The sequence below is a fragment of the Lepisosteus platostomus genome, chromosome 3, assembly GCF_059453375.1.
Source record: "Lepisosteus platostomus isolate fLepPlt1 chromosome 3, fLepPlt1.hap1, whole genome shotgun sequence".
In the NCBI taxonomy this organism is placed as follows: Eukaryota; Metazoa; Chordata; class Actinopteri; order Semionotiformes; family Lepisosteidae; genus Lepisosteus; species Lepisosteus platostomus.
Window position 1 is genome coordinate 37396935 of NC_142613.1, and position 23729 is coordinate 37420663.

At 40.4% G+C, this 23729-nt stretch overlaps 3 protein-coding genes across 3 annotated transcripts; all 3 read left to right on the plus strand.

Moving 5' to 3' along the window:
* The first annotated feature begins 4532 nt into the window (after positions 1-4532).
* Positions 4533-6527, plus strand: LOC148674833 (uncharacterized). Its single transcript, XM_088627180.1, has 5 exons — positions 4533-4875; positions 5120-5271; positions 5744-5869; positions 5992-6147; positions 6308-6527. The coding sequence occupies exons 1-5, from the start codon at positions 4605-4607 to the stop codon at positions 6476-6478; spliced, it is 876 nt and encodes a 291-aa protein (XP_088483306.1). The 5' UTR covers positions 4533-4604; the 3' UTR covers positions 6479-6527.
* Positions 6528-7706: 1179 nt separating this feature from the next.
* On the plus strand, positions 7707-9693 carry LOC148674834 (uncharacterized). The gene is made up of 5 exons (XM_088627181.1): positions 7707-7992; positions 8237-8388; positions 8909-9034; positions 9158-9313; positions 9474-9693. The coding sequence occupies exons 1-5, from the start codon at positions 7722-7724 to the stop codon at positions 9642-9644; spliced, it is 876 nt and encodes a 291-aa protein (XP_088483307.1). The 5' UTR covers positions 7707-7721; the 3' UTR covers positions 9645-9693.
* A 1055-nt stretch (positions 9694-10748) lies between these two features.
* Positions 10749-12797, plus strand: LOC148674835 (uncharacterized). Its single transcript, XM_088627183.1, has 5 exons — positions 10749-11148; positions 11393-11544; positions 12018-12143; positions 12262-12417; positions 12578-12797. The coding sequence occupies exons 1-5, from the start codon at positions 10878-10880 to the stop codon at positions 12746-12748; spliced, it is 876 nt and encodes a 291-aa protein (XP_088483309.1). The 5' UTR covers positions 10749-10877; the 3' UTR covers positions 12749-12797.
* The last annotated feature ends 10932 nt before the right edge of the window (positions 12798-23729 follow it).

The window sequence follows — 23729 nt, forward strand, 5'->3', positions numbered from 1 at the left end:
CTTTCTTCTTTTTTTCAGCATGGAATAAACCTATTACTTGTTCCTTTACACATTAAGAATATTTTTTTCCGTATTACATCCTTAAGGTCTTAGATGAGGTTTTATACTTCGTGAACATTTTAGTTATAATTTAATTATAACGCGTTATATATTTTTTTGCCTTTACATGTATCTCCTTTAACAGCAGTATTCAAACACCTTTCCACAAGCTGCAACATCCCACACACCCTCTGGCAGACCTAATTTTTTCCTCAATTTTTCTTCAGTTTCCTTCAACCTTTTTTTCTTACTCACATAATCTGATAGCTGTACTATCATCTCATCACACCACTTTTTATCCACTTTTTTTCCATTCTGAAAACAACAATGGAACAACAATGAAACAATAAAACAGTAATGAAACAATAAAAACACCGAAGTGCACCTGGGCTTTCCAACAAATAACACGGACACTTGCCGGGAGAGAACCGGAACTTACAGCACCAAACAGAAAATGCCTGCCCGGGACAGAATCGGGCCTTACAGCACTTACCCACAACTGCACCGGTGCCTCCCTTAGGCCAGGGAACTCCTGCTGGCTCGGCAAACTTACATTTAGGCTGTACTCCTTGGACAAGGGAGCCTCCCCACCACAGCACAAGAGAGTCGGGACTTTTGGAAAGAGGAGTCCTTACCTCTGATTTTGTGCACAGAATGCTGTCTCGGGTGCTGGGTGGGAAAGTCTCATGTCGTTGGAGTACTCTGCTCGCAGTGCCAAATTGCCAAATCACCCCTTCATTCCAAATGTGTAAGGTGGAGCATGGGGATGTACAGTTATGTTAGTTCCTGTTCACTATGCCTAAAACTTATAGCAGGAATTATTTCGCCTCCTGCTGTTTTGTTGCCCTTCATCTGCATGATGGCTATTATGACATTGTTAAGAGTTCCAAGATCAGATTTAATTAGGTATTCTAGGATGGAATTGAATATATTGAGATAGTGAATACTAGAAATGTATTATGAATATATTTTCATAATGCTCCTTCCAATATACCCTTCCTTATATAAGGTTCTGGATACCTTTCCACAAAATAGTATTAAACATATTTTGATCAAACTAATCCAAGTTTCTCTTTTTAGGTATTGAGGATACTTATTTTGAGGTGATCATAAGTAGAATGAAGTCTTTTCATTTGTTCATAGTTGAGTCTTGAGAGCCTTACTCCAATGCATTCTTCAGTGAATTATCTTTTGGAAGGATTCTTCAGTTCTGTGACATTGATTTTTCAAAGGCAACGTACTGGGATTAAGTTTGTAAGACAGAAATGAATTGAAATAATTAGTCCAATAACAATGAGGTCCTGGCATTGATCTGGTGATTTCAGTCACATACAATGATATAGTCATTCGGATGCGAACATTTGGTACAATGCTCTGTACATTTGATAAGCAGGAAAATGTTGTTGAAGTTGACATTTCCAGCTTCTTCCTTTCAATTTGTGAAAGGTGATTGTGTGTGGATAGTTTTTGGTATCTGTTCCATTTCTGAATTGCCAAATAGAATTGGTCTGTCCCCCTACAGGTCAGTTTGCTCTTCCTTTGTTTTGTCATGTGAATCTAGACAAAACTCAAGGAAAACATAGGTATATCAATTCCATGCTAATTTGAGAGGATTTATAAGATGCTGTTTGATTCCACCTTGGAACTCATGAAGGTGGTTGATGGTTTCATTCTTGTTAGCAATCCCAAATTCTAGAATTTGATGTTTTTCTTCTGATTTGCTCTTCCAGAATAAACTATGGTTATCTCCACCTTCCCTTCTGCAGCTTAACAGGTGCCACTCAGAGCAACAATGTTGATGTTATGTCTCTGGATTTCTCAGGCCTTTTTCAACCTCGTTTCAATGGCACGGAGACCAAGATGATTAGAGGTCTCATTCTGCTTATGGCCTCATCAAAATTTTAAAATGTTTTGGATGAAACCTCTTCTTACTACTGTTCTGGCATTAATGACTTGAGTACACAGGAAACACCCTTATATTCTTCTAAGTACCATTCTCATTTAGTGTGCATTATATACTTGTTGTATCTAGTTCCCTTTTGATTTAGTGCAAAACATAATATAATCATTGGGGCAGTGGCTCTGTGGCTAAGGTGTGCCTGTGATTGGAAGGTTGCCAGTTCAAATCCTGCAGCTGGCAAAAGAATCCTATTCCGTTGGGCCCTTGAGCAAGGCCCTTAACCCCAACTGCTCCAGGGGCGCTGTATAAATGGCTGACCCTGCACTCTGACCCCAAGCTTGATCCCTGTCTGTGTGTCTCATGGAGAGCAAGCTGGGGTATTTGAAAAGACAAATTCCTAATACAAGAAATTGTATATGGCTAATAAAGTAATCTTATCTTATCTTAATGTAATGAAAATGGGCTTGTTTACTGAAAGTACCCCATTTTGTCTCTTTTAACTCACAACTGTTTTACCTTTACTACACTTAAATATTATATAAACCAGTATAAAACTAAGATTACCTAGGTTTTTTTTCCAAGGTTAAATTTTAAAATGAAACTGAGGTTCAATTTGCACTCATATGGAAATATCTAAGTTCAATGCTTAGTCATAGCGTCAAAGAAGCTTTTCTGTGTGGGTAGTGTAGACCAGGATGTGTTTTTCTTCACTGAGTCAGACCAGAATCAAAAGATTAAAAAAGGTTCCAGGACAAGAAAGGATAGATTTTTTTAAGATTGTGGCTCTTGATAGGACCTCAGCAACTTCAAGGTGTCTTTCAGTCACAGCAAACAGGAACAAAAAAAAAACCAACAAAAATTAAATTCATAAAACAAGGGTCAGCAAAATACAAATAACAAAAGACTGGGTAACAAAAAACAAAACAAAATAATAAACCAATTGTGGGTTACCACCACTGTTCCTCCTATATTGCACAGCAAACTGTCAGTCAAATGCTCTCAAAATGCCCCTTTGCTCTGCTTCTCAGCATCTCTTTCATATGCCCTGGTTCTAAAACAGACAATAAAACATAAAAATAACACAATACATGAAACAAACCATATCCATATATGCAGAGAGCGTAAATGACATGCATACACTAACACTACAGGAGAGTAGTACAATTCATTATAGGCATTTATCAGATCAAAAATTACAAATGGCGCTCTCTTCTGTCCAGGCTTGCAGACCTATAATGGCCTCTAGTGTGGGTCCTTCTTTTACAAGGTCTTTGCAGCACCAAAAAACACTGGACTGCTACTGTAGCTGTGCAAAGGAAAGTCACAAAGCATTTACTGCTTCAAGTGTATCAGCGACTGCTCTGTCACACAGGGTGAGTGTGTGTATCTTGGGGTGTGGGAGAATCCAAGGCTTAAACCCAAGTGACCACAAGGAGAGCATTCAAACTCCACAGGAGGGCGCTAGCACTCAATACAGAATTGAACCAAGGACCCAAGAGCTGTTAGGCATCAACGTTATAGTAGCATTATAAACATATACATTTGAACACATTCTTACTACCTACATGTGTAAATCGAATCTGCTTTGAGATGTGCACTGTTGATGCCATTATAATTCCTGGCAAAAGTTTCCAAAGCCCAATACCAACAATTTCAAATTCTACTTAATGAGATAAAACATCTATTATTTTCAATATTTACCAGCTTAAGTGTAAATGTATAGATATGTTTTGTATTTGTACTCTTTAACTTTGAATTTGTATATTATGTTCATACAATTTCTAACAGCTTCTTTCCATTCAGGTAGAGCCAGAGCCTATCCAACAAGCAACAGGCGCAAGGCAGGATACACACTGGACATATTGGACAGGACATTCATTGCAAAGCATACAGACACAAACACACTCACACATGATCAACATTCCTAGAAGCCAATTAACTTACCAGTATCGTTGAACTGCAGGAGGAAATTGGAGCACTATTACACTAAACTGGATACAGTTACAATACGATGATCATGCTACAGTAATAAGTGGTCAGCTATATTATTACTGCCCTGCATCCAATACTTAATAAAAATTGAATTTCTTTATATAATCTCAATATGTGAAATATAATCAAGCTTCCATATTTATATCGTCACCTTATCAAATAGTGGTCTGACAACACAAGCAGGGCTACAGTCTAATCAGCTGTTCAGTGTAGAGCACACAGAAAAACGTGGAGCAGGAATTCAGAGACAGCCATTAACCCAGGCAGAACATGCAAACTCTACACCAAGTGTGTTCCATGCCAAACACAGGCATTGTGTCTGACAGTGCATGAATCACCACAACAAGGAGTCAAATATTATCGCTCAGTTAACAGTATGAAGCACAACTCGAAGTAATTGAAAGGCTTTTGAATATTTAATACTGAAAGGGTTGCTGCAAACAGTGAACAGTGATATAAACAGATTAATGAAGTTATGACATCACACTAATGCTTGGCAACATGAACGCATCAGAATGTTATTCCAGGTGACAGCGGAATTCTTACACTATCACAAGCCTATAAAAGGGGGTCACCCTCTTACATGTGAGGATTGGTCACATTTAATTGTGGACAGCCCTGCACTTACCTTCTTTGGATTACAAAGTAGGTCTTTCGTTAGCTTCTTTGCTCTATGGGTCAATGTCAGAGTGACCCAAGGGGGCCACAGGCCTGGAAGGCCAGAGGCCCACCAGTTACCTCCCCAGGTGACCATGAATGTGCCTGGAAAAAAAGGAAAAAGAGAAGGCGTCCAGGAAACAAGAACAAAAACTGTTTCGCTTCTTTTTTTCTTCACATCATGGCCCTGTGTGTCTGCTGCGGTGGAGTCACCCCCGGGCCTAATTCCAAAACCCGCAACCGCAAAGAGAAGACCACGGCTACTCCTGCCACCCCAGCTTCTACTGGTAAGGAGCTTTTTCTATTAGCCTGAAAGACAACAATCCTTTTACAAGACTTCTGATAACAGATCTGACTTTGATATGTTTACCAAAGGGTAACAGAAAATACAATGTGACTTAGTGTGTCATCTGCATCAATCCGTTTACATTCTGAAAAGTGGGGTTCAGGAGACAAGCCGGGTGTGAAGCACCTCACAGGAATGTATCTGAATATTTCCAGTCTGTTTCTTGATGGTCATCTGAATTACAGACTCTGATGTGAAGACACCCCCCAGCCCCCTATCAGTCTCGAACAAGCAAGCGGAACCGACTGGGATTCAGCCTAACAACTCCAGCAGCCCCACTCCAGTGACAGACCCTGTCTCTGCAGGACATAAAGACCCTGAAAAAGGACACACAACTGTGAGTCACATGGGCACTGTGTGAACATTGCGGGTGTGATCCAAGTACCCTGAGAAACTAACAGGTAGAAAAGGAGTAACAATTAGAAACTAATAGTTTTCTAGAAATAGAAAAAATACATTTTACATTCCTAGTGCTTGCAACTTCTGCAATGTTCTTAATATGTCCCTTAATGCTTTAAACTCCAGAGCCAAAATTGCTTCAGATTGTCTAAGTCAGTGGTCAAACTGAAAGGTAGAAAACTGGCAATAGCTGCCCCAATGAGGTCAATACCAGTGATGTCCTATATTATTTCAAATTGTTTAAGAAATTATCAATGAAAAGGACAAACTTTGTCTTCAACACTTGAAGCTCTTGAAAAAACAAGGGTTCATATGAACAGCTAGAGAATAAATAAAAAACATGCCTATGCTATATATATATCTATGAGATGTACACCTTACCCATGGGCCTTCTTTCATAAAACACACAGCCAGTTGAACAGTTTCCAAAGCCAGTGTCGCCAGAGGCTCCAGGAGCTAATGAGAGACCCCCGACCACGAAGTGGGCTGATGTTCCTGTCAAGAAGACCATCAGGCCAGTTACTGCACCGCCTCCAGTGAGTGAGAGAGTCACAGTGCTGCCGGGACTCCCTGCTACTGCAAGTCTGTGTATCGTTACTGTCTCTGCCAGAGAGTCTGTGTGCTTTTTTACATATGTGATTTTTTTTTTTTATCACAGACAATTGAACCATTTCAAATGTTACCAACACAACCGTTGCCTCTAGTTGGTAATGACATCCCAGCCCCAGGACTGATTGGCCTCTCAGTGTTGAGGAACGGAAACAGACCAAAATCAGAGCCTCTTCAACTACAGGACACAGGACCCTCTGCTAAAGTAAGCCCCTTTATTAAAGCTGTCGATGCCATAGGGTTCTCTTGGAAGAGAGCGGGCTGTTGAAATTGCCATGTAAAAAAGGATGTGGAAGAAAGCAGGTTTCCTATTGACATTCCCCTGTCAAGCAATGTCTTCTCTTGTCTTCCTGGTCACTTTGCAGATAGATTGGCAGCTTCCAGGAGTGCCTATTCCTTCCCCCTCCTCCTGGCAAGAGGATGGCGAGGAAGATGAGCTGCATGTCTCCCAGGAGACTTTCAGCAGCACGGACTCCTCTGAGGAGGGCTCGTACATCCTGTGGGCTGAGGTCGGCTCAGAAGAAACAGAGCTGTGAAAGAAAACACGTGCCTTGAAACCATTTAATAAAAGAATCTCAAACTAAATGTGTATTCAGTTTTTTTTTTCATTATGAAACATCTCTCTGTAACTGTGTATTCACGCTGTTATTTATGCATTTATTGTTGACTGAGAGTATCTTCAAGCTACTGAGGATCAAGTCATTTCATACAGGGACACATTTGGCTCTTCATCTCCAAGTGTTCCCTGATGATGGCGAAAACATTCTGTAGTACCTCTGTAACACAGCAGGCGTATTTGACAGAATCCACAGACAGGGCTTGTGTATTCTTGGATAATCATGTTTATAACCAATAACACAAAAAAGACAAATCCTTGTTTTCATTTGGGTTCAAAGGTCATATAATTACCTCTGGCCTTCAGAGATCCTGTCAGTTACTTACACATTGCTGCTACAGATTTTAATAGCTGACTGGACAGCACTTTGATTTAGGTATTGGGTAAGCTATATAAGAAAGGATCCTAGTTTTGTTTGAGGGGAAGTTTTTTGACTCTCTGTTTCTTTCTTTGTCATAGATCCCCTCTTCCTCACGAAGAGGAGGAAGAGTTTTCTGGCTGTACATTTCTGACTGTATTTCTTATTTTTGCTTCTAGAACATTGTACCAAGCAGAAGAATCCACATGTAAGCTTCAGGGGAGGTTATCTTTAGTATATATACTGTATATAAGTAGACATTATAACTGGAGGTTGTTTTCACCATTCTTACAGATCCAGGAATATCCTACAGCAACTGTACAAGCACATAACAATGAAGCTGAATTATAAGAACTACTGAAATAATTATCTTTGAAATTGTAGTTTGTATTTCAGGGGATTCCGCTGGCAGAAGAAAAGGCAATGATGCCTTGACACAGGAGATGATGTTTGCGGTGGAATCACCACAACAAGGAGTCGAATATTATCGCTCAGTTAACAGTGTTAAGCACAAATCGAAGTAATTGAAAGGCTTTTGAATATTTAATACTGAAAGGGTTGCTGCAAACAGTGAACAGTGATATAAACAGCTTTATGAGGTGAGTTATGACATCACACTAATGCTTGGCAATATGAACGCATCAGAATGTTATTCCAGGTGACAGCGGAATTCTTACACTATCACAAGCCTATAAAAGGGGGTCACCCTCTTACATGTGAGGATTGGTCACATTTAATTGTGGACAGCCCTGCACTTACCTACTTTTGGATTACAAAGTAGGTCTTTCGTTACCTCCTTTGCTCTATGGGTCAATGTCAGAGTGACCCAAGGGGGCCACAGGCCTGGAAGGCCAGAGACCCACCAGTTACCTCCCCAGGTGACCATGAATGTGCCTGGAAAAAAAGGAAAAAGAGAAGGCGTCCAGGAAACAAGAACAAAAACTGTTTCGCTTCTTTTTTTCTTCACATCATGGCCCTGTGTGTCTGCTGCGGTGGAGTCACCCCCGGGCCTAATTCCAAAACCCGCAACCGCAGAGAGAAGACCACGGCTACTCCTGCCACCTCAGCTTCTACTGGTAAGGAGCTCTTTCTATTAGCCTGAAAGACAACAGTCCTTTTACAAGACTGCTGATAACAGATCTGACTTTGATATGTTTACCCAGGGGTAACAGAAAATAAAATGTGACTTAGTGTGTCCTCTGCATCAACCCGTTTACTTTCTGAAAAGTGGGGTTCAGGAGACAAGCCGGGTGTGAAGCACCTCACAGGAATTTATCTGAATATTTCCAGTCTGTCTCTTGATGGTCATCTGAATTACAGACTCTGATGTGAAGACACCCCCCAGCTCCCTATCAGTCTTGAACAAGCAAGCGGAACCGACTGGGATTCAGCCTAACAACTCCAGCGGCCCCACTCCAGTGACAGAACCTGTCTCTGCAGGACATAAAGACCCTGAAAAAGGACACACAACTGTGAGTCACATGGGCACTGTGTGAACATTGCGGGTGTGATCCAAGTACCCTGAGAAACTAACAGGTAGAAAAAGGGTAACAATTAGAAACTAATAGTTTTCTAGAAATAGAAAAAATACATTTTACATTCACTTAGAATATACTGTAGGTTTCCAAACCACCAAGGCAGGCCTAACAGGCTCCTAGTGCTTGCAACTTCTGCAATGTTCTGAATATGTCCTTAATGCTTTTTACTCCAGAGCCAAAATTGCTTCAGATTTTCTAAGTCAGTGGTCAAACTGAAAGGTAGAAAACTGGCAATAGCTGCCCCAATGAGGTCAATACCAGTGATGTCCTATATTATTTCAAATTGTTTAAGAAATTAGCTATGAAAAGGACAAACTTTGTCTTCAACACTTGAAGCTCTTGAAAAAACAAGGGTTCATATGAACAGCTAGAGAATAAATAAAAAACATGCCTATGCTATATATATCTATGAGATGTACACCTTACCCATTGGCCTTCTTTCCTAAACCCACAGCCAGTTGAACAGTTTCCAAGGCCAGTGTCGCCAGAGGCTCCACGGGCTAATGAGAGACCCCCGACCACGAAGTGGGCTGATGTTCCAGTCAAGAAGCCCATCAGGCCAGTTACTGCACCGCCTCCAGTGAGTGAGAGAGTCACAGTGCTGCCGGGACTCCCTGTAACTGCAAGTCTGTGTATCGTTACTGTCTCTGCCAGAGAGTCTGTGTGCTTTTTTACATATGTGAATTTTTTTTTTTTATCACAGACAATTGAACCATTTCAAATGTTACCAACACAACCGTTGCCTCTAGTTGGTAATGACATCCCAGCCCCAAGACTGATTGGCCTCTCAGTGTTGAGGAACGGAAACAGACCAAAATCCGAGCCTCTTCAACTACAGGACACAGGAGCCTCTGCTAAAGTAAGCCCCTTAATTAAAGCTGTCGATGCCATAGGGTTCTCTTGGAAGAGAGCGGGCTGTTGAAATTGCCATGTAAAAAAGGATGTGGAAGAAAGCAGGTTTCCTATTGACATTCCCCTGTCAAGCAATGTCTTCTCTTGTCTTCCTGGTCACTTTGCAGATAGATTGGCAGCTTCCAGGAGTGCCTATTCCTTCCCCCTCCTCCTGGCAAGAGGATGGCGAGGAAGATGAGCTGCATGTCTCCCAGGAGACTTTCAGCAGCACGGACTCCTCTGAGGAGGGCTCGTACATCCTGTGGGCTGAGGTCGGCTCAGAAGAAACAGAGCTGTGAAACAAAACACGTGCCTTGAAACCATTTAATAAAAGAATCTCAAACTAAATGTGTATTCAGTTTTTTTTTTCATCTCTCTGTAACTGTGTATTCACGCTGTTATTTATGCGTTTATTGTTGACTGAGAGTATCTTCAAGCTACTGAGGATCAAGTCATTTCATACAGGGACACATTTGGCTCTCCATCTCCAAGTGTTCCCTGATGATGGCGAAAACATTCTGTAGTACCTCTGTAACACAGCAGGCGTATTTGACAGAATCCACAGACAGGGCTTGTGTATTCTTGGATAATCATGTTTATAACCAATAACACAAAAAAGACAAATCCTTGTTTTCATTTGGGTTCAAAGGTCATATAATTACCTCTGGCCTTCAGAGATCCTGTCAGTTACTTACACATTGCTGCTACAGATTTTAATAGCTGATTGGACAGCACTTTGATTTAGGTATTGGGTAAGCTATATAAGAAAGGATCCTAGTTTTGTTTGAGGGGAAGTTTTTTGACTCTCTGTTTCTTTCTTTGTCATAGATCCCCTCTTCCTCACGAAGAGGAGGAAGAGTTTTCTGGCTGTACATTTCTGACTGTATTTCTTATTTTTGCTTCTAGAACATTGTACCAAGCAGAAGAATCCACATGTAAGCTTCAGGGGAGGTTATCTTTAGTATATATACTGTATATAAGTAGACATTATAACTGGAGGTTGTTTTCACCATTCTTACAGATCCAGGAATATCCTACAGCAACTGTACAAGCACATAACAATGAAGCTGAATTATAAGAACTACTGAAATAATTATCTTTGAAATTGTAGTTTGTATTTCAGGGGATTCCGCTGGCAGAAGAAAAGGCAATGATGCCTTGACACAGGAGATGATGTTTGCGGTGGAATCACCACAACAAGGAGTCGAATATTATCACTCAGTTAACAGTGTTAAGCACAAATCGAAGTAATTGAAAGGCTTTTGAATATTTAATACTGAAAGGGTTGCTGCAAACAGTGAACAGTGATATAAACAGCTTTATGAGGTGAGTTATGACATCACACTAATGCTTGGCAATATGAACGCATCAGAATGTTATTCCAGGTGACAGCGGAATTCTTACACTATCACAAGCCTATAAAAGGGGGTCACCCTCTTACATGTGAGGATTGGTCACATTTAATTGTGGACAGCCCTGCACTTGCCTTCTTTTGGATTACAAAGTAGGTCTTTCGTTAGCTTCTTTGCTCTATGGGTCAATGTCAGAGTGACCCAAGGGGGCCACAGGCCTGGAAGGCCAGAGGCCCACCAGTTACCTCCCCAGGTGACCATGAATGTGCCTGGAAAAAAAAGAAAAAGAGAAGGCGTCCAGGAAACAAGAACAAAAACTGTTTTGCTTCTTTTTTTCTTCACATCATGGCCCTGTGTGTCTGCTGCGGTGGAGTCACCCCCGGGCCTAATTCCAAAACCCGCAACCGCAAAGAGAAGACCACGGCTACTCCTGCCACCCCAGCTTCTACTGGTAAGGAGCTTTTTCTATTAGCCTGAAAGACAACAGTCCTTTTACAAGACTGCTGATAACAGATCTGACTTTGATATGTTTACCCAGGGGTAACAGAAAATAAGATGTGACTTAGTGTGTCCTCTCCATCAACCTGTTTACTTTCTGAAAAGTGGGGTTCAGGAGACAAGCCGGGTGTGAAGCACCTCACAGGAATTTATCTGAATATTTCCAGTCTGTTTCTTGATGGTCATCTGAATTACAGACTCTGATGTGAAGACACCCCCCAGCCCCCTATCAGTCTCGAACAAGCAAGCGGAACCGACTGGGATTCAGCCTAACAACTCCAGCAGCCCCACTCCAGTGAAAGATCCTGTCTCTGCAGGACATAAAGACCCTGAAAAAGGACACACAACTGTGAGTCACATGGGCACTGTGTGAACATTGCGGGTGTGATCCAAGTACCCTGAGAAACTAACAGGTAGAAAAAGGGTAACAATTAGAAACTAATAGTTTTCTAGAAATAGAAAAAATACATTTTACATTCCTAGTGCTTACAACTTCTGCAATGTTCTTAATATGTCCCTTAATGCTTTTTACTCCAGAGCCAAAATTTCTTCAGATTGTCTAAGTTAGTGGTCAAACTGAAAGGTAGAAAACTGGCAATAGCTGCCCCAATGAGGTCAATACCAGTGATGTCCTATATTATTTCAAATTGTTTAAGAAATTATCAATGAAAAGGACAAACTTTGTCTTCAACACTTGAAGCTCTTGAAAAAACAAGGGTTCATATGAACAGCTAGAGAATAAATAAAAAACATGCCTATACTATATATATATATCTATGAGATGTACAACTTACCCATTGGCCTTCTTTCCTAAACCCACAGCCAGTTGAACAGTTTCCAAGGCCAGTGTCGCCAGAGGCTCCACGGGCTAATGAGAGACCCCCGACCACGAAGTGGGCTGATGTTCCTGTCAAGAAGACCATCAGGCCAGTTACTGCACCGCCTCCAGTGAGTGAGAGAGTCACAGTGCTGCCGGGACTCCCTGTAACTGCAAGTCTGTGTATCGTTACTGTCTCTGCCAGAGAGTCTGGGTGTTTTTTACATATGTTAATTTTTTTTATTACAGACAATTGAACCATTTCAAATGTTACCAACACAACCGATGCCTCTAGTTGGTAATGACATCCCAGCCCCAGGACTGATTGGCCTCTCAGTGTTGAGGAACGGAAACAGACCAAAATCCGAGCCTCTTCAACTACAGGACACAGGAGCCTCTGCTAAAGTAAGCCCCTTTATTAAAGCTGTCGATGCCATAGGGTTCTCTTGGAAGAGAGCGGGCTGTTGAAATTGCCATGTAAAAAAGGATGTGGAAGAAAGCAGGTTTCCTATTGACATTCCCCTGTCAAGCAATGTCTTCTCTTGTCCTCATGGTCACTTTGCAGATAGATTGGCAGCTTCCAGGAGTGCCAATTCCTTCCCCCTCCTCCTGGCAAGAGGATGGCGAGGAAGATGAGCTGCATGTCTCCCAGGAGTCTTTCAGCAGCACGGACTCCTCTGAGGAGGGCTCGTACATCCTGTGGGCTGAGGTCGGCTCAGAAGAAACAGAGCTGTGAAAGAAAACACGTGCCTTGAAACCATTCAATAAAAGAATCTCAAACTAAATGTGTATTCAGTTTTTTTTTTTCATTATGAAACATCTCTCTGTAACTGTGTATTCACGCTGTTATTTATGCGTTTATTGTTGACTGAGAGTATCTTCAAGCTACTGAGGATCAAGTCATTTCATACAGGGACACATTTGGCTCTTCATCTCCAAGTGTTCCCTGATGATGGCGAAAACATTCTGTAGTACCTCTGTAACACAGCAGGCGTATTTGACAGAATCCACAGACAGGGCTTGTGTATTCTTGGATAATCATGTTTATAACCAATAACACAAAAAAGACAAATCCTTGTTTTCATTTGGGTTCAAAGGTCATATAATTACCTCTGGCCTTCAGAGATCCTGTCAGTTACTTACACATTGCTGCTACAGATTTTAATAGCTGATTGGACAGCACTTTGATTTAGGTATTGGGTAAGCTATATAAGAAAGGATCCTAGTTTTGTTTGAGGGGAAGTTTTTTGACTCTCTTGTTTCTTTCTTTGTCATAGATCCCCTCTTCCTCACGAAGAGGAGGAAGAGTTTTCTGGCTGTACATTTCTGACTGTATTTCTTATTTTTGCTTCTAGAACATTGTACCAACCAGAAGAATCCACATGTAAGCTTCAGGGGAGGTTATCTTTAGTATATATACTGTATATAAGTAGACATTATAACTGGAGGTTGTTTTCACCATTCTTGAAGATCCAGGAATATCCTACAGCAACTGTACAAATACATAACAGTGAAGCTGAATTATAAGAACTACTGAAATAATTATCTTTGAAATTGTAGTTTGTATTTCAGGGGATTCCACTGGCAGAAGAAAAGGCAATGATGCCTTGACACAGGAGATGATGTTTGCTGTGGAAGAACAGTGAGCTTCTTCTGAACATGACAGTGGGTTACGCCATTGCTGTCACCTGTCTGACATGGCTGGTGGCTCTCAGGGAGGCCCTGGCCCTGTTGACAAGAGAGAGGGAGACATGGCCGGCTCCAGGCGTGAACGAGCTCCAGGCGTACCTGTCATTACTGGGGATGCCAGCTCATCTGGATCCATAGTTATTGCCAGAACTCTCGACGTCTCTAAAATTCCTTCAGCGAGGAGGTCATCCAGCAGGTTCTCTTACAGGTGGGAATGCAGTATAGGATTAGGAGGATAGTCTTTCAGCAGCTGAATCCAGGGAAGGAGCTAGGAATTCTTCATGGAAGTACCTTTTATATGCAATTTGTAAATTACACAGTCCCTTCTTGTACACCTTTATTTCCCACACAGCGAACTACTAAAATTCACTTTTCTCGATTGTTCTGTTTCTCTCATAGAATTCTATGAAAAATATTTCCTTGTGTGAGTCATACCTGTGATTAGATTATCTAAAATTAGTGTGATTCTTCCCAGAATGATTTGAAATTTAATCTACCAGATGAAAGCTGCATTGGGAATTTGGTACAATAAAGAGTTCAGTAAACAGATGATTTTCACATCTCACTGGCAAAGACATTGTTAAAAATCCTGGGAAGAATGTTTTTATTCTTGATTTTCACTGTCAAATTAATCATATTTCCATCATTTTTCTAAATTAATAGGGTAGGTACTTGCTTATATCAGTAACACTGATGAAAAGAAATGGAGTGTACTCCAGCATTATTGTTTCATCTCCTTGTTCCAGAATGAACTGAGACCTTTAGTCAACACCTTCAACAGGAACCTGACTAAACTTGTAATCTGCATTCTAGGTCAGCTACTTTGAATGTTTTCAGGCCAGGGCAATGGCCAAATTACTGAAAAATTTTGACTTGGACTTGGGTTGAAGTAATAGCTGGAGATGATGACTATGGGAAATATGGAATATAGATCATTTGAAATAAAGTTCAGAAGTTTGATGTCTGCACTGAATTTACTGAAATTATTCCCATGGTGTACTTTAAGAAAAAAATAATACAAATTTATCATTCACATAAAGCAGTGTACAGCAACAGTCATCATCACATTTGCCAGTGATGCAGACATCTCTTTCATTCTCATTGGCTCTGGAGGAAGTTGTGAATCAAAACACCGTTTGGCTGCTCTTTAATTCTGTCAGCGATAGAGAATGGTGCTCTCACATCTGCAGCACAGAATGATTAGATCATTCAAACTACTTATAATGATATGACTCAGTTAAGACTCGGTTAACATACAACATGTACAAAGCTGTGTACCCAGTAGCACTGGCTCTTCATCACATGCTGCTCTGCGGCCCTGGAAAAGGTCCTTTTAAGAATGGAACATGCCCAGACATCACTGAACTCCAGCCATGGCAGGTATGAATGAGGTGTGTGGAGGTGAAATTTCATTTTAACCTTCAAAATAATTTATTTGTATTGAATTACCTCCAATGAATTTGTTTTAAAGCTCGTTCACTATCTCAAAGAAATGGATGGTAACACACCTGTAGGAGAAGAGATACATTTTGACATTCAGTATGAATGATTATCAACTGGCAAAGGCAGGTGGACGGGTTGGTAAAGTTTGTGAATGTTGGTCAGTTTGATGCATCAGAGGGATCTGAGAATGAACTTAACATTGAGGAAGATGAACTGGTTTGGACTGGGGGTCAGCCAGAGGTTAGAAAATATTTTTGATGACTGAAAAATGTGTTTGTCAGTAGGAGATACATAAGCATAAGTAATTGGAGAGAGATTTATAATCATATCAAAGATGATATATGATCTAATGCTGAAATTCATGAGACTAAAAAATATTTTTGTGGGTTCTGAAGGATTATTTCAGGGACAACATGGCCAGTAAGCTTTGTACTGCATTTATTAATTTACAAGCTACATTTCAGTTGCAAAGATACAATTTGTGAGCTACATCAATAGTTCTCCCGTACAGTGATTTATCATTTTTTCCACTATTGTTAGGAGCTGATTTTTAGAGATACACAGGATTATTCATCACCTGTTATAAATTTCCTTATTCACCACCACAAGTTATTTGCATAGATTAACTGAGGCCAGGTACTGGCACCTAGTCCTAATGTATATTAAGTGTTCTAACCATAGCATCTATTACTATTATTTGAGTCCACATTTGAAACAAAGTCCATGTGTTTAATTTTTAGTGTTATTTGTTTTTTTATCATTATATAAACATATAGAGTATCTCGTATGTTGTGTTATTTTGTTTAGTGTGTCACTGTTAATAAAGGTTTATCTCAGTTTGCCTCTAATATATAACTTCTTTACCAAACATGTGCCAGAAAAAAACTTCAGTTCCCTCTAATTTTATCACCCACTCGGGTGTATTCTTGGCATAATCTTTACATTTTTTTTATTATGATTGTTTAAATTTGTCATTAACCAGCTCAATCTGTTTTCACTAATTCTCTTTTTTCTTAACCTTCTATCTGTAACAATATCATACATCAGAGAAGCACACTCTGTCGTTCTGATGAACTGTAAAGCGGACAACCAGAGAACCACAACTGTGCCACTGCCCAAGAAGATCAAGATAACTTGTTTGAACAATTACAGTGGTACTCACTTCAGTGGTCACGAAGTGTCTGGAAAGCTTAGTATTTTCATATATAAATTGCACTATCCCACGCTCCTTTGACCCACTTGAGTTTGCTTACCGCCGAATAGGTCAGTTGATGATGCAATATTTCTAGCACTACATACTGCCTAGAACATTTAAACAGGCAGGCCATCTATGTTAGGATTCTGTTAATGGATTACAGCTCGGCCTTCAACACAATTATTCTCTTTAAACTGGTCCCAAAACTCAGGAATCAGGGCTTATGCAACTCTATCTGCAACTGGATACTGGATTATCTGACAGGCAGACCTCAGGTGGTGAAAATTGGCAACAATATCTCCTCTACAGTGATCCGAAACACCAGACCATCCCAAGGCTGCTGTCTCAGTCCTAGGCTATTCTCCTTATTCATCTATGTATGTATAGCCGCTTACAGCAGCAACCAAATGTTTGCAGATGACACCACTGTTATTGGGCTGATCAACAAAAAGTCCACATACAGGAGTGAGGTGGAGCATCTTACAAGATGGTGCCTTGACAACAATCTGGCCCTGAATGTCAGCAAGACAAAAGAACTCATTGTGGACTTCAGGAGACCCAGAGGGAGTCACGCTCCAATCAGCATCGATGGCACAGAAGTGGAAACTGTCAGCTGCTTCAGGTTTGACGGCCTGCAGATCACCACTGACTTGGCTTGGCCTCACAACACTGTAGCCAGTCTGAAAAAGGCACAACAGCATCTGCACTTTCTGTAGAATTCCTCATGAACTTTTACCGCAGCACCATAGAAAGTGTCCTCACTAGTGGCATCACTGTGTGGTACAGCAATACTACAATGCACGAAATGCACTTCAAAGGGTTGTGGCAATGGCACGGAGGTTTATAGGATGTGATTTACCAATCAGTGAGACTCATGCCATCCACTGTCACAATAAAGCACAATCCTTCATTCAGGATCCCAACATTCCAGCCACAAACTGTTCTCCCCCTTGCGCTCTGACAAGTGGTACCACACTATTAAAGCAAGAAACACTAGACTCAAGACCAGCTTCTATCCCACTGCAGTACTTATCCACAACAGCTAACTACAATGCCTCCGACTCAATATACATCTGCACTATGCATTTTTTGCATGGTCTACCATGTTTTTTCTCACAAATACATATTTATGTTCCACAACATATTTATTGTTCCTGTTGTTATTATTTATTCAGTTTGTAATGTAATGTGTACATTGTGTGGTGTCGTCTGCGTATGTCCTGTGAGATCAGCGCGATTCAGAATTCCAATGTAGGTGTACATATAGCAATAAACTATTCTTATTTACGCTGTTCTTCCAATTCCATCACATTTTCCTTGCTTGTGCACTACATTCTCTCAGACACCAGTACTGATGAGGGATGAGTTTTCTCAGGTATGTTGAGGAGCTCCTGATAAATATCCCCGCAAATCTCCATCATACTGAAGTTTGATTGTTGCTTCTAGTTTACTGTAATTACAGAGCGTACAGTTATTTTATGAGACATGATTGTGCAGATCTACAATAAGCGTAGGTACAAAAGAACACAAATGATACAGTTACAATAAAAAGATCACACCAATAAATGGAGTGCTATATTATTCTTATCTTGCATACGATACTGAATAAAATTTGCATTTCTTAATATAATCTATGTGAAACAAAAATTAAGCTTTAATTTTTATATTTTCATCTTTATCATTACAGGGGTGCGCAATACAAATGGGGGTACATGATTGGCTGCTAAGTGTAGAGCACACAGAAAATAAACATGGAGCTGCGATGTAGAGACACCAGTTCGCCCAGACAGAACATGGGAGAACATGCAAACTCCACACCAAGTGTGCTCAAGGCCATTGTGAGACACTGCAGGTATCACCACAACAAGGTGCCAAACCTCATTGCTCAGTTAAGCAGTACTAAGCGCAAATCTAAGTTATTGTATTCCTAAAACAGGAAACAAGACCAAAAACTGCTTCGCTTCCTTTTTTCTGAACCTCATGGCCTTGTGTGTCTCCTGCGGTGTAATCACACCTGGGAAAAATTCCAAAACCTGGAACTGCAAAGACAAGACCTCAGCTACAGTGACCTCCCACTCCTGCCACCTCAACTTCTACAGGTAAGGAGCTTTTTCTATTAGCCTGAAAGACAACAGTCCTTTTACAAGACTGCTGATAACAGATCTGACTTTGGTATGTTTACCAAGGGGTAACAGAAAATAAAATGTGACTTAGTGTGTCATCTGCATCAACCCATTTACATTCTGAAAAGTGGGGTTCAGGAGAGAAGCCGGGTGTGAAGCACCTCACAGGACTTTATCTGAATATTGCCAGTCTGTTTCTTGATGGTCATCTGAATTACAGATTCTGATGTGATGTGAAGACACCCCCCAGCCCCCTCCCAGTTTCGGGGTCTGAAGACGAAGGTGGACGTGATTCGAACAAGCAAGTGGAACCGACTGGGACTCAGCTCAACAACTCCAGCGACCGAAATCTGGGTGAAAGCCGTGGCCCCACTCCAGTGACAGACCTTGTCTCTGCAGGACATGAAGACCCCGAGAAACGACATACAACTGTGAGTCACATGGACACTGTGTGAACATTGCGGGTGTGATCCAAGCACCCTGAGAAACTAACAGGGTAACAATTAGAAACTAAAAGGTATTTAAATTAGGAGAAAAATTCTTTATACAATGAGTTGTAGGTTCCTGATGCAGGCTCCTCAGCTACTTTGTTCATCCAGAAACCCTGCGACCTTTTAAGAAATGATTGGATTTGAAAAATTACACTTTAAATCCACTTTGAAAATAGGTTTCCGAACCACCAAAGCTCCTAGTGCTTGCAACTTTTACTATGTTCTTAATATGTCTCTTAATGCTTTTTACTCCAGACTCCAATTTGCTTATTTTCTAAGTCAGTGCTGAAACTAAAAGGTAGAAAACTGACAAGAGCTGCCCCGATGAGGTCAACACTAGTGATGTTCTATTTGATTGCACATTGCTTTAGAAATTGGCTTTGTAAAGGACAAACTTTGTCTTGAACACTTAAAGCTCTTGATGAAACAAGGGTTCATATGAACAGCTGGAGTATAAATAAAGAACATGCCTATACTATATATCTATGAGATGTACACCTTATTCATCACTCCTTATTTCCTAAACCCACAGCCAGTCGAACAGTGTCCAAGGCCAGTGTCACCAGAGACGCCAGAGGCTAAAGAGAGACCCCCGACCACGAAGTGGGTTGATGTTCCTGTCAAGAAGCCCATCAGACCAGTTACTGCACCCCCTCCAGTGAGTGAGAGAGTCACAGTGCTGCCGGAACTCCCTGTAACTGCAAGTCCTTGTATCGGCACTGTCTCTGCCGGCACTATCTGGCACTGATCCTGTAAGCTACACCGTTTGCTTTGTTACATATATTAAATACATTTACACATTTTTAAATTACAGTCAAACCCTTTAAATATTTTTAAATTACAGACAATCGAACCTTTTATATGTTACCAATGCAACAGTTGCCTCTGGTTGGTGAAGAAATTCCAGCCCCAGGACTTATTGGCCTCCCAGCTGTGAGGAACAGAAACCGACCAAATTCTGAGCCTCCTCGACTACATGATACAGGACCCTCTGCTAAAGTAAACCCATTTATTAAAGCTGTCGATGCCATAGGGTTCTCTTGGAAGAGAGCTGACTGTCTTTTTTTATACAGGAGTATGTAGGTGGTATATATCTGTGCTCTCTTGACAAGCCTAAATGTTCATCTGAGTGGCAGCACAAATTTCAATTGTTTAGTCAATATGGCCTTCACAGATCACCGTTAGAATCTGGCATTCGCAAATATATTGGCACCTACATGGAGCAATTTCCATGATATGAAATGATATGAGATGTCAACTGAAATAAGTTTTTTGTCAGTGTGGTTTCCTATGCTGGAAATACTTAACAAGGCTAGTTTCCCATTACTACTTCTCTAGGATCTTGAAAAAAGCAGGTTTCCTATTGACATTCCCATGTCAAGCGATGTCTTCTCTTGTCTTCCTGGTCACTTTGCAGATAGATTGGCAGCTTCCAGGAGTGCCCATTCCTTCCCCCTCCTCCTGGCAAGAGGATGGCGAGGAAGATGCTGACAGTGAGAAGGTGAACATGGTTTCGAGTTCTCAGACACAAGAAGAGCTGCGTGTCTCCCAGGAGTCTCTCAGCAGCACGGACTCCTCTGAGGAGGGCTCGTACATCCTGTGGGCTGAAGTCGGCTCAGAGGAAACAGAGCTGTGAAAGAAAAACACGTGCTTTGAAAACAGTCAATAAAAGCATTTCAAACTAAATCTATATTCATGTTTTTTTTTCATTATGAAGCACCTCTAAGAAACTATGTATTCACACTTTTATTTCCATGTGAATTTTTTACTGACAGTATCTTCTAGCTGATAATGATGAAGTAGGTACCATAGCTGTGTCTTATCTTTTCCTTTCAACATGGAATGAACCTTTACTTTTTAACTGTATTGTATTACTTTTATGAGAAGCATGGCTGATTACACAAATGAGTAACAAATAACATATGCTTACTTTATTTTATTCTGATATTTGTTAGTGTTTTTGTATTTTCTTTTTATTTTGCTTTTAACAGTAACAAGTCAGTTTATAGCATAACCTCATTCAAAATAAAATGCAATCATTAGCCATTAACGCAAAAGGAAATTAATTACATAATGATATGCTATGGCATATAGGTGAAAAAATTGCACAGCCCTCCAATACTAATATAATTTTAGAAGGAAAAAAAAACAATTTATAAATGACATAAGAAAGGTGATTTTCAATAGTCCAAAGTGGTGAGCAAATCTTCCAAACGTGCACAGAACTCGAGTGGAGACCATACACTGTATGTCAGTTTTTCCAGAGGCAGAAATGTAGAGACAAGAGAGCCACATTTCAACAGTTGGTACGGTGACAGACCATTGCAGAACAAGCACAAAAAATAGACATTCTGAATCTGAATGTCACGTTTGACTGTATAATCACTGTTTAGAAGATACAATTATGCAGACATTGTAAAATCTTTACCCAAGATTTTTTTAATGACAGAATGTACATTATTGCAGTTTTGTTTAATTTTATCCATTGCCAGAATAGATGAATAAAGGTACCCATCTGAGAGTGACGCTTAAAACACTGATTCGATCTACCCGAGTATATCTTTTGCAAACGGACTGGGGTTTGATAAAATTTGTTAAGACATTTAAAATTAAGCTCCTCTATGGTAAGGGAACAGCACTTTGGATAAAGCTTTTCACAAATTAATAGCCAGTCCTCCTCAGAAAATAAGTGCCTCCTGTCTCGCTCCCAGATAGTTTTCAAGGTTGTATATGAAGACATACAATTATTAACTGATATATATTATATAACTTTGATAACATTTGCCTAGGTGTACCAGGCGTTTTTTATTCAGCCTCAGCCAAGATTTTTTCAACCTCAGAGAGAACAAATCTCAATCTATTTTCTTTCATAGGAGACAAAATATAATGCCGTATTTGAAGAAATTTGTAAAACCCAGATGTGGGAATATGACATTCAGCTTTGATGTGACCAAAAGATTTCAACATTTCTTGTAAGAATAAACAGGAAAGGTCTAAAATCCAATTTCTGGTCCCGTCTAAAAGTCCTATATTTCTCATCTATGGAGTGAAATCAGGATTGAATGTGATAGGTGATAATAGAGACGGACAAGTGGGTATATTAAGTTAAAATCTGACCAGGAAAGTACTGTGTACTACAAATGTATCCGATAGATTTCTCAATAGACTAACATTGCTAATAAAGGGTAGAGATTTTATGGGCAACAGCCGACGGCAGGTGGAGCTACACGCCGGTTGGAGTATTCTCGGTCGCATTTAATGGCAACGTCAGCTCAAAGATTTGGTTCAAACCACCAAATGGCGATGGGCGTGCCGACAAGCGGACCCTGCTGATGCGGGATTAACGCTAGGATGAGAGAGAAAGATTGTATGGGCAACGGATGACACACTACTGATTCCATATTAACCCAAAGCCCATCACGCCCTTTAGAACACCAACCAAACTTATGCTTTATTTGAGCAGACTAATAATATAACTGAAATACGGGAACCCCAGCACCTCCCTTTCTCCCTGGTTTTAATAATTGTGTAAACTTGACCCTTGTTTTTTTTATTATTCCAAATAAACTGATATATGTTCATATTTAATTCTTTGAAGAAGGAATTAGGCAGGTGGCAAGGAAGAGACTGAAACAGATAAATCAACTGAGGAAGAATATTCATCCTGACCACATTTATCCTCCCAAAAAAGGAAACTGGAAGAGGGCTCAATGTGGTTAAAACATGCTTAACGTTCTTATTAGAGTGGTGTAGTTTTTACTAAAAAGACTACATAGACTTGAAGTTATAAAAATGCCAAGATATGTAAATCCATCTTTTACTAGATGGAAGGGGGATAAGATTCTGATATTAGCACTTGGGGCAATATTCATGGACAAGGCCTGTGATTTTGAGAGGTTAATTTTGTAACCAGAAACATTGCTACACTGTGAAATATATTCCAAGACTGCAGGAATTGATTGTTCTGGTTTAGTTATATATAAAAGATTATCACTGGCATAAAGGGGGGGTTTAGACAACCGTGTTCATCCTTATGGCCCCTGGCACATGGTTCTATAACCAATGCAAAAATGAGGGGTGAGAGGGCACAACCCTGTCTCCAACCCCTGCCAATCTGGAATCTGTTTGATAAAGACCATTTGTGGTCACCACATCTTAGGGATTGGAGTATAGTAGTTTGATTAAATTAATACATTTTGGGCCCAAACTAAACTTTTCTATAATAGTAAACAGAAAATTTCATTCCACTCTATCAAATACATTTTTCAGCATCACCAGAGACTAATAACGTGGGTTCTTCATTCCCATTGGCCAGATCGCTAATGTTAAATAACCGACGCAAACTGAACTATATCTGGGTTTTACAAACCCTGTCTGATCAGGTAAAATAATGTTTGGTAATATGTTTTCTAATCTCTGAGTAAGAACCCTTGCCAATATCTTACGATCAGAGCTCAATAAACGTACAGGCCTATAGGATGCACAATCATGTGCATCCTAATCCTTTTTCAAAATGCAAGCAGATAGAGGCTTAACAGATAATGAGCCTTGATCCAGTAAAGTATGGAAAACGCATCAAGATCTGGTGCAGTTCAGGCCAAATTTTGTTGTAAAATTCCAGAGGGCATCCGTCCAGCCCAAGTGACTTGCCCAAGGGCATACTGTAGATAAAATTGCATTCAGAACCTCTTCAGGGGTAAAAGATGCATTAAGAGCGTTCCTATCATCCCCAGAAACTGTAGGGAGTGATATCTTATCCAGGTATGAGACAATATC

Excerpts from the sequence above, each read along its gene's own strand:
- LOC148674834 (XM_088627181.1), top strand. The coding sequence starts at position 7,722 with ATGGGTCAATGTCAGAGTGACCCAAGGGGGCCACAGGCCTGGAAGGCC. Across the intron at positions 7,993-8,236 it reads TGCCACCTCAGCTTCTACTG|ACTCTGATGTGAAGACACCC; the intron begins GTAAGGAGCTCT and ends TCTGAATTACAG. Across the intron at positions 9,314-9,473 it reads ACACAGGAGCCTCTGCTAAA|ATAGATTGGCAGCTTCCAGG; the intron begins GTAAGCCCCTTA and ends GTCACTTTGCAG.
- LOC148674833 (XM_088627180.1), top strand. The coding sequence starts at position 4,605 with ATGGGTCAATGTCAGAGTGACCCAAGGGGGCCACAGGCCTGGAAGGCC. Across the intron at positions 5,870-5,991 it reads CAGTTACTGCACCGCCTCCA|ACAATTGAACCATTTCAAAT; the intron begins GTGAGTGAGAGA and ends TTTTTATCACAG. Across the intron at positions 6,148-6,307 it reads ACACAGGACCCTCTGCTAAA|ATAGATTGGCAGCTTCCAGG; the intron begins GTAAGCCCCTTT and ends GTCACTTTGCAG.
- LOC148674835 (XM_088627183.1), top strand. The coding sequence starts at position 10,878 with ATGGGTCAATGTCAGAGTGACCCAAGGGGGCCACAGGCCTGGAAGGCC. Across the intron at positions 12,144-12,261 it reads CAGTTACTGCACCGCCTCCA|ACAATTGAACCATTTCAAAT; the intron begins GTGAGTGAGAGA and ends TTTTTATTACAG. Across the intron at positions 12,418-12,577 it reads ACACAGGAGCCTCTGCTAAA|ATAGATTGGCAGCTTCCAGG; the intron begins GTAAGCCCCTTT and ends GTCACTTTGCAG.